At 46.9% G+C, this 10,552-nt stretch overlaps 1 protein-coding gene and 1 pseudogene across 1 annotated transcript; both read left to right on the plus strand.

Moving 5' to 3' along the window:
- The first annotated feature begins 2,868 nt into the window (after nt 1-2,868).
- On the plus strand, nt 2,869-8,119 carry LOC105999100 (zinc finger protein 709-like). Its single transcript, XM_013034005.1, has 3 exons — nt 2,869-3,279; nt 3,480-3,528; nt 5,988-8,119. The coding sequence occupies exons 1-3, from the start codon at nt 3,246-3,248 to the stop codon at nt 7,639-7,641; spliced, it is 1,737 nt and encodes a 578-aa protein (XP_012889459.1). The 5' UTR covers nt 2,869-3,245; the 3' UTR covers nt 7,642-8,119.
- On the plus strand, nt 7,812-10,324 carry LOC105999065 (annotated as a pseudogene).
- The last annotated feature ends 228 nt before the right edge of the window (nt 10,325-10,552 follow it).

Below are 10,552 nucleotides of genomic sequence, written 5' to 3' on the forward strand. Positions count from 1 at the left end.
CCCTGAGATGCGGGTGGTGATGGCGGGAGGGCCGCGGGGAGTCGCCACCGGCTCGTGGCCGACCTTCTCCGAGCTCTCCAGGGCCAGCCGACAACCCGGAGGGCTTCGCTTGGTTATTAGTTTGCTCTTTCGTTTTGGCGTAGCGTCGTTCGCCAGTCCCGGGGCTTGAACTCAGGGACCGGGCTCCGTTCCCGGGCTGCTTCCGCTCGAGGCGAGCGCTCTACCACTTGAGTCACAGCGCCACTTCCGGCTTTTTTCTTTTTGCTTATGTGATGCTGAGGAATCAAACCCAGGGCCTCAAGCATGTAAGGCAAGCGCTCTACCACTGAGCCACCTTCCCAGCCCCTGGATGAGCTTTTTAAAAATTTTTTTTTTGTTTTGTTGGTTGTGGGGCTTGAACTCAGGGCCTGGGCCCTGTCCTTTTTGTGCTCAAGGGCTAGCACTCTACCAGTTGAGCCACAGCTCCACTTCCGGCTTTTTCTGCTTATGTGGTACTGAAGACTCGAACCCACGGCTTCACGCATGCTAGGCAAGCACTCGATCACTAAGCCACCTTCCCAGCCCTATTTGGGCACTTTTTATATGAGAACCAAGCAGAAAAGAACTCCACAAAACGATGTTGAAAAAAGCCTCTTGCTTCTCCACCCCGCAAACACTGACATCTTGCCAGGCACCGGTGGCTCACACCTGTAATTCCAGTTACTCCGGAGGCTGAGATCTGAAGATTGTAGTTCAGTGCTAACCCCAGGCAGGAGAGTGTAAGATTATCTCCAAGTAACCAGCAAGAAGCTGGAAAGTGGAGTTGACTCAAGTGGTAGAGTGTTAATGGAGTATAAAGATAGTGAGTTGAGAGATAGCACCTTAGCCAGGCCCTGAGTTCAAGCCCTAGTACCAGCACAATTAAAAATTTTCCCCCACTTGTGATCCTAATCTTTTGGAAACTTTATGGGGTGACCATGCCTTAAGAAGTGCTTAAGGGGGCTGGGAAGGTAGCTCAGCAGTAGAGTGCATGTCTTGCGAGCATGAGGCCCTGGGTTCGATTCCTCAGCACCACATAAACAGAAAAAGCCAGAAGTGGCGCTGTGGGTCCAGTGGTAGAGCGCTAGCCTTGAGCTGAAGAGCTGAGGGACAGCGCCCAGACCCAGAGTTCAGGCCCCATGACCGGCAAAAAAAAAAAAAAAAGAAGTGCTTAGGAATGACCCATAATCCAGCCCTTCAACCATCTGTGAATTTATAGTGACAGTCAACCCCTAGGTCACTCCTGTCTTCCTCCTCTTTTTTTTTTTTTTTTGTGGGGCTTGAATGATGGTCCTGGGCACTGTCCTTGTGCTCTTCAGCTCAAGGCGAGTGCTCTACCGCTTGAGCCATAGCGCCTCTTCTGGTTTTCTAGTGGACTTTTCTACCCTGGCTGGCCTGGAACTGTGATCCTCCGATCTCAGCCACTTGATTACAGGTATGAGCCACCAAGCACTAGGATTACAGGCATGAGCCACAAAGCACTCCTCCCTCCCTTTTTTCCTTCCTTTCTTTGGTGCTCGTACTGGAGCTTAAACTCAGGACCTTTGGCTTCCCTTCAGCTATTTTTTTTCTCACAGCTGGTGCTCTGCCACTTGAGCCTTTTTCCTAGCCCAGCTTTCTTTGTTCTTTTTTTTTTTTTTTTGTCGGTTGTGGGGCTTGAACTCTAGGCTTGGGCACTTGTCCCTGTGCTCTTCAGCTCAAGGCAGCGTTCTACCGTTTGAGCCACAGCGCCACTTCTGGTTTTCTAGTGGTTTATTGAAGATAAGATTCATGGACTTTCCTGCCCTGGCTGGCTTTGAACCATAATCCTCAGATCTCAGCCTCCTGATTAGCTAGGATTTGGGTCATGAGCCACCAATGTCCAGCAGGAAAAGTTTTGTTGCCCCTCTCCCCCCCACCCCCTCCCTGAAATATTTGTCTTGGGATTTGTGGAATTTTGCACAAACTTTCAAAAAATAACATCATGTTGTCCTTGAGTTCCTACTAGGAACATGTGCCATTGCTCACCTCCTTTCTTTCTCACTTGCTATTACTCATCAAACATGCCCCACTTTTCAGTTAGAATGGTGAAATATTTTCCAGTGTTAGTACTGTTCAATTAAATTTGGGGAAGGGGAAACAAGCATCCAGTTTCATCACCTGTTCATGTGATCTTGTAAATTGGGTCCAGTTCTCCACGTAACAAGTTGGGATAGAGTGAACGTCTTCAAACGAGGATGTGTTTTAGAGACTCACTCATCACTCACTATGATGGTCATTCATTCATTCATTCATTCCTCATCTCTTTTTAGCATGTAGCAAAATTCCAAAATCTGAATGAGGAGGATTGTAGATTTTGCATACATTTTAAAATAGAACCCTCTTGATCTCTTAGTGTGGTGGGATTACTTCTGACATTTAATTTCCCTGACAGGTGGTCAATTTTTTTTTTTTTTTTTTGCTCAAGGCTAGCACTCTTACCACTTAAGCCACAGCACCACTTCCAGCTTTTTCTGTTTTTGTGGTGCTGAAGAATTGAATCCAGGGCTTCATGAATGCTAGACAAGCACTCTACTGCTAAGCCAGTCAAATGTTTTGAGCAACCTTTTCTAAGGGTACTGTCATATCTCCTCTATGAGTACAGCTTTCTCAAGTGTAGTATTAGACTTACCTTGAAGGAGCAATTACAGCTGATGCAGCACTCTCTCTCTTCCCCACTGTACTCTCTTGCTACTCCTGGGGTTTGAACTCAGGGCTGGTACTTTACACTTGAGCCACAGCTCCACTTCTAGCTTTTTGCTGGTTCATCAGAGATAATAGTCACATAGATTTTTCTGCCAGGGCAGGCTTCAAATTGCGATCCCTCAGATCTCAGTCTTCTGAGTAGCTAGGATTACACATGTGAGTCACTGGCACCTGTTACACTGTTAACAGTATATCTTAACTATGACCCACCTTCCTGAGGGGTGCCCTCTTGACCTGTTGCCTTAGCAATAGTTCATTTCTTCATCTCGTTGGCTGGGGAGGGGCAATGATGAGTAGGAGGAGGAGTCTGATGACAGTCATCGAATGAGCAACTTCTCAGGAGTTGTGATAGACCCCTGGGCTGGCTGTTCTACCCTTCCTCCTCTGTGCACTATGCATTGATGCTTTAGGAGGCGCTGACATTTGAGGATGTGGCTGTGAACTTCACCTTGGAGGAGTGGGCTCTGCTGCAACCTGCCCAGAAGAAACTCTACAGAGATGTGATGTGTGAAGCTGCCAGGAACCTGGCATTTGTAGGTAAGGGTGATGACCTTCCTTCCGTCAATTCATTTGCATACTACGTGTTTCTCGATCATCAGCAGTGTTCATTGGTTTATAATAACGGAAGAGAATACTTTCATGAATAAGCAGGGTCTTAATGTGCAATAAATGTTGAATCTCATAAAATTTCTGACTATTCTAATAATTCTTAATGTTTTCCTGGGTCTGTATTTTAGGAATGAAGTGGCAAGACCAGCATATTGAAGACACTGTGAGGAACCTAAGGTACTCTGCACTCATAAGTGAAAGTGGTGTTTCTGGAGAGAAATGGAGTGTCACTAAAAAAGATGTGTGTATTACATATACATATATATGTAATATATCACACACACACACACACACACACACACGTTCTTAGGATTTTAGTGCCAGTCCTGGGGCTTGAACTTAGGGCCTAAGTGCTGTCCTTGATCTTTTGTACTCAGGATTGGTGTTCTATCACTTGAGCCATGGCTCCATTTCAGCTTTTTGCTGGCTAATCAGAGATAAGAGTCTCATGGACTTTCCTGCCTGGGCTGGCTTTGAATTGTGATTCTCAGATCTCTGCCTCCTCAGTAGCTAGGAATATAGGCATGAGCCACCAGCATCCAGCTTATTAATATATATATATATATATATATATATTGTTTGGGTTTTTTTTTAACTATTTTTTTTTTTGTCTTTTGTCTTTTGGTACTAGGGATCGAACCCAGGATGTTGCACTTGCTAGGCAAGTGCTTTGCCACTGAGCTACATCCCAGCCCCTAAAATATATTTTTATTTGAGTTCTTTGTTGTTGTCATGGTAGCTCTCTATGTTACAAAGTCATTTCACAGTTGTAAGCTAAAGGGATCCTTCAGTCAGTCTCCTGAATACTTGGGACCACAGATCTACACTGTCATGTAGTGGGTCAAGAGAATTGGAAAACAAAGCCAAACAGATACAATTCATCTTTTAACTTATTTCTTTAACTTTCAACAATTTTATTTAGCTGGACGCAGGTAACTTAGGAGGCTGAGATGTAAGAATGGTTTGAAGCCAGTTGGGGCAGACAAATCTGAGAGACTTTTATTTCCAGTTAACCAGGAAAAAGCTGGAATTAGAAATATGGCTCAAGTGGTATTGTGTCAGCTGTGAATGAAAAAGCCAAGTGAGTGTGTGAGGTCCTGAGTTCAAGCCCTAGTACCAACACACACACACACACACTGTTTTTAATCCAGAGCCAGGCACCAGTGACTTTCCTATAATCCTAGTCAATTTGGAGGCTAAATACAGGAGGATTATGGTTTGAGGCGAGCTAAAGCAGGAAGTTTTGAGAGACCCCTTATTATCTCCTACCTGGATGCAGTAGTCTGTGCCATCTCAAGTTACATTGTAAGATCTTGGAGATAGGCTATCATAGGCAGGGGTCCTAGAGACTGTCTCAGCACAAGGAGAACTGGACACGGTGGCACATACTCGAGATCCTGGTGATAATAGGAAGCCTGAAAGTAGCTGCATGTGGCTCAGGTGGGTGCCAGGGTAGGGACAGTGGAAAATGGGGCTGGAGGCATGGTTTGGTGGCATCCTGCCAGCCTAGCAAGCAAGCAAGTGGTGAACAGCCCCTAGTACTGCCCCCCCCCCAGCACCAAAGTATCCACAAATACACATGAAAATCAAGTCTACTTTAACAAATCAACTTGATTGGAATTAAGAATCCCTTGGGTGATAATAGGGGTGATCAGTCACCTTGCATTTCAAATGTTTTTCTTCATCAGTTCATGCTCAAGAAATTCAAGGAGGGCAACTAGGCGCCAGTGGCTCATGCCTGTAAATTTAGCTACTCTGGAGGCTTAAGAATGGAGGATTGTGGTTCAAAGCCAGCCTAGGCAGGAAAGTCTGTGAGATTCTTATCTCCCTTGAGCCACCAAAAAGCCACACAGAGTTGTGGAGTGCTAGCCTTGAGTGAAAAAGCTAAAGGACAGTGACCAGGCCCTGAGTTCAAGCCCCAAGACTAGTACCAAAAAAATAGAACAGCTGGGTGCTTGTGGCTCACGCCTGTAATCCTAGCTACTCAGGAGGCTGAGATCTGAGGATCAAGGTTCAAAGCCAGCCCGGGCAGGAAACTTCATGAGACTCTTATCTCCAATAAATCACTAGAAAACCTGAAGTGGCGCTGTGGCTCAAGTGGTAGAGCGCTCGCCTTGAGCTGAAGAGCTGAGACAGTGCCCAGGCCCAGAGTTCAAGCCCCAGGACCGACAAAAAAAAAAAAAAAATAGAACAGATTCCAAGTGGACATAAAGTCCTCACTTTCCCTGATAGTTTAAATAATATAATTCGTATTAATTAATATAAAATTAATAGGAAGCAATCTTTTTTTAATTTGTTTTTTGGTCCCAGTACTGGGGCTTGAACTTACAGCCTGGGTGCTGTCCTTAGCTCTTTTGCTCAAGACTTTACCACCTGAGCCATAGCTCCACTTCTGGCTTTTTGGTATTCATTGCACATGAGTCTCTCAGACTTTTCCTGCCCAGACTGGCTTTGAACTGAGATCCTCAGATCTCAGCCTTCTGAGTTGGATTACACGCATGAACCAACCCAGCTAACGTTCATTAAAAAGAAATTAGCATACATTTACTATACGGAGGTTTCCATGTTGTATTTCCATATGTGCATATCCTGTACTTTGCCTCATATCCCCTCTTCTGCTTCTCATTTTTTTCCAGCTGTCATATAATAGAGAGATTCTGGGAAGGCAAAGAAGGCGAACAGTCTGGAGAAATCTTCCGCCAGGTTCTAGAACTCAGGCTGAGTAAGGAAACCGGAGGCAAGTCCTGCGAATGCAGTGTGTGTGGACAAGCCTTCGCTGATCCGACGTCCCTTCAGTCACACCTGAGTGTCCACACTTCACGCAGTCCACGTGAGCATCGGGAGGAAGGGAAAAACCCAACTCAAGATCAGCCAGATGGCGAAGCTGTCAGCGAGCGCCACGCGCCGCCAGCGTCTGCAAAGACTCATCCTGGAGAGAAGTCTTGTGAACGTAGAGACTCTGGAAAGTTCTCTGTTTCTCCAGCAAGCCTTCAGAAGCACACGGGAACCCACATGAACAGAGGGCCTTATAAATGTAAGGTGTGTGGAAAAGCTTTTCATTCTCCCAGCTCTTTTCAAGCTCATAAAGGAACTCACACCGGAGAGAAGCCCTACCAATGTGGACAATGTGGGAAAAGTCTAAGTACTCCCCGATCCCTTCAAATACACGAAAGAACGCACACTGGAGAGAAGCCGTACACATGCCAGCAGTGCAGCATGGCCTTCAGTTGCCCGAGTTCTTTGCAAAGACACCAAAGAACTCACACGGGTGAAAAACCCTACCAGTGTAAAAAATGCAGCAAAGCCTTTAGTCGTTCGAGTTCCCTTCGAATCCACGAAAGAACTCACACGAAAAACAGCGCGTCCTGTGAATGTAAGGAATGTGGCAGAACTTTCTTCTCCCTCTCCAAGTTCCAAAGGCACATGATGCTTCACACTGGCGAAGGCCCTTACAAGTGCCAAGAATGTGGAAAATCCTTCACGAGCCCCACATACTTTCACATCCACGAGAAGGCACACAGTGCAAAGAAGCCCTACGAATGCCAGCAGTGTGGGAAGACCTTAAGTAACCCCACTTCCTTTCAGAGACACGTAAGAACCCACACTGGAGAGAAGCCCTATGAGTGCACGGAGTGTGGGAAAGCCTTCAACTGCCAGAGTTCCTTCCAAAGGCACGAAAGGACGCACACAGGCGAGAAGCCCTACGTGTGTCAGAAGTGTGGGAAGACCTTCAGTCGCTCCACCTACCTGCAGATCCACACGAGGGTTCACAACGGGGAGAAACCCTATGAGTGTAAACAGTGCGGCAAAACATTTACCAGCTCCAGCTCCATCCGGGTCCATAAAGGAACACACACTGGACAGAGACCTTATCGTTGCGAAGAATGTGGGAAGACCTTCACTTGTTCCAGTTCTTTACGAAGACATGCGATCGTTCATACCGGAGAAAGACCCTACGAGTGCCCGCAGTGTGGGAAAGCCTTCAGCCGGGCCAGTTCCTTTCAAAGGCACGAACGCATGCACACGGGAGAGAAACCCTACGAGTGTTCAGAATGTGGCAAAATCTTCAGTAGTTTAGGTTCCTTTCGCGTCCACGAAAGAACCCACACGGGAGAGAAACCCTACGAATGTGCCGAGTGTGGGAAAGCCTTCATTTGTTCTAGTACCTTCCGGAAACACGAACAGACTCACACTGGAGAAAAACCCTACAAGTGTAGCAAGTGTGGTCAAGCGTTCAGTCGTTCTAGAAATTGTCAAATCCATGAAAAAGCTCATAGCACACGGAAATGAAATTCCAGAATGACTTGGTTTGTTCCAGAATTTCCGGTTTCTAGGACACTGGGAGACGGTACAGTGGTGATAAACCTCACAGAAATTGTGGGGTGCGGTTCTGGTGTCTCAGTCCAAAGCCCATGAAGGAAGACATCTGAGGGAAAAAAAAAAACATCGAAATCCTGACCATGCCTGGCCTTTTCCCGGCCTTCTGTGAGTGTTTCGGCTCTGCTTTGTTCCCTCTTTCTATACCTCATAATTTTTTTTTCTTACTTGAATATTTTAGATACTGTATATTAGCAGTTATAGCTCAGGGCTCTTGGTTGGTATATAGTTCAGTAGCAGAGAGTTTCTCTAGTGTGTAAATGGCCCTGGGTTCAGATTTTAGCACTGGAATAGAAAAGAAAACATACTGGCCCTCTATCTCTGGGGCTTGCTAGTTTTTGCTATTTTTTTTCTTTTGTTGTTGTTGTTATTGTTGTTTTCTTGTGCCAGTCCAGGGGACTTAAACTTCAGACCTGGGTGTTGTCCCTGAGTTGTTAGTAGGCTAGTGCTCTACTATTTGAGCCATAGCTCTACTTTTTTTTTTTTGTCTTTTTGGTGGTTAATTGGAGATTGGTGTTTCAAAAATTTTCTTGTCCAGGCTGGAACCACAGTCTCCTGAGTAGTCTTACCATACACACGTGTGCACACACACAAATTTGCTTTTTTTTTTTTTTTAGTGTGTGTATGTGTGCACACGTGCTTGAATTCAGCCTGGGTGCTAACCCTGAGCTTTGTGCTCAAAGCTAGCACTCTACTACTTGAGACAAGGTTCAACTTCTGGCTTTTATGATGATTAATTGGAGAAAAGATCCTCATGGACCTTCTGCTGGGTTGGCTTCGAACCACGATCCTCAGATGTCAGCCTCCTGAGTAACTAGGATTACAGGCTTGAACCACCAGCATCTGAATGTCTTTACTACTTTTATTTCTATTTATTTATTTATTAATTAATTAATTTATTTCAGTTTTGGGCTTGGGCTCTGGGCCTGGACACTGTCCCTCAGCTCTTCAGCTCAAGGCGAGCACTTGGTTTACTGGAGATAAGAGTCTCACAGACTTTCCTGCCTGGGCTGGCTTTGAACGATGATCCTCAGATCTCAGCTTCCTGAGTAGCTAGGATTATAGGCTTGAGCCACCGGTGCCTGGCTTTTTACTATTTTTGGAAACTCAAATCTAGGACTGGGCATGTGGCTCAGTGGCAGAGTGCTTGCCTAGCATACATGAAGTCCTGGGTTCGACTCAACACCACATACACAGAAAAGCCAGAAGTGGCGCTGTGGCTCAAGTGGTAGAGAGCTAGCCTTGAGCAAAAGAAGCTCAGGGACAGCGTCCAGGCTTGAGTTCACAAGCCCCAGGTGGGGGGGGGGGGGGGGGGGGGGGGCGGGATCTAGGCTGGGCCTCAGCAGGCACCCTTGTGGTGGTGCGAGAGACCCACACGCTGCCAGACTGCGCTGCAGCTCTGGCCCTGCTCCGCGGTATATTTGTTGTTGCTACTAAGCGCACACACCATTTGGCGCTTCTGGCAGCCTTCTGAAAGACTTCACTGCTACTGACTTGACTGAATGTGCTGCCAGGGCTGCCCTGGCCACTGGCAAAGTCCCATCTGAAACTGTTGGCAGTGTTGTGCAGACTTCTTCAGATGCCGCCTACGTGGTAAGACCTGTTTGTGAGTGGGGGTCCTAACTGAGCTCTGTGCCTTTACTGTCAAGAGGCTCGGTGGCTCCTGTTTCTAGTCTGTTGTGAGTGGGCGTCAAGAACTCTGTGTTAAAGATGTAGAAGTTGTCTTTATGTGGAAGAATGCCAGTCTCCCTACTGTGTCTGAAACTTGTGTTTTGTAACCAACTTTGGATTCACTCTGAAGCTGGAAGATACTTTGTGGGCAGGACTGGCAGATCAGCAAGGTAAGCTCCCCCCGTGGGACTTTCTGTTGTGCAGCAGAGAACCTTGCTGCGTGCACAGCATAAAATCAGCAGAGATGACTGTGACAGATACAGCAGACATGGAAAGCTGCTAACGATGCTGGCTGCTTTAGTGAGGAAATGGCACCAATTGAAGTGAAAACTCAGAAAGGCAGACAGACAATGCAAATGGATCACTCCCAGCTCCAGACAACCCTGGAGCAGTTACAGACACTTCCTAACTTTATTCTTTTTGGTGGGTCGTGGGACTTGAACTCTGGGCCTGAACACTGTTCCTCAGCTCTTCAGCTCAAGGCTAGCCCTCTACCACTTGAGCCACAATGCCACCTCCAGTTTTCTGAGTGGTTTATTGGAGATAAGAGTCTCACGGCCTTTCCTGCCTGGGCTGGCTTTGAACCACCATCCTCAGATCTCAGCCTCCTGAGTAGCTGGGATGACAGGCGTGAGCCACCAGCACCTGGCAAAAAAAAACAAACAAAAACTGTAACTTTTAACACTGCTGGCAAGAGTTGAGAATGACTTTGTGTCTGGATGGGTATTCATCCTGTCCCTGCCATCAGTGGGGCCATGAAGAAAGCCAGCCTGAGTCTTAAGGACCTGGATTTAATGAGGTGAAGGAAGCGTTTGTTCCCCTGTCCTTGGCTGTCCAGGTGAGCTTGGATCATGACCCAAGGAAAACCAATGTGCATGCTGGAGCCGTTGGCTTGGATCACCCACTGGGAGGATCGGGAGCATGAATTACTGCAAGCCTGGCTTATGAATTAAGGCGCCGTGGTGGGAAGTACGCAGTTGGATCAGCTTGCATTGGAGGTGGTCAAGGCATCATCGTTATCACTGAGAACACAGCCTGATGAGCCGGGAGTCCAGTGCCCTCCTCCCACATGGCCAGGCCACAGGAGAGAAGGGGACCTGCAGAGCAGCTTCCACCCGCCACTTCCCGCCACAGAATTAGACCTTGATGCAGC

This window comes from Dipodomys ordii, unplaced genomic scaffold, assembly GCF_000151885.1.
Source record: "Dipodomys ordii isolate 6190 unplaced genomic scaffold, Dord_2.0 Scaffold180, whole genome shotgun sequence".
NCBI lineage: Eukaryota > Metazoa > Chordata > Mammalia > Rodentia > Heteromyidae > Dipodomys > Dipodomys ordii.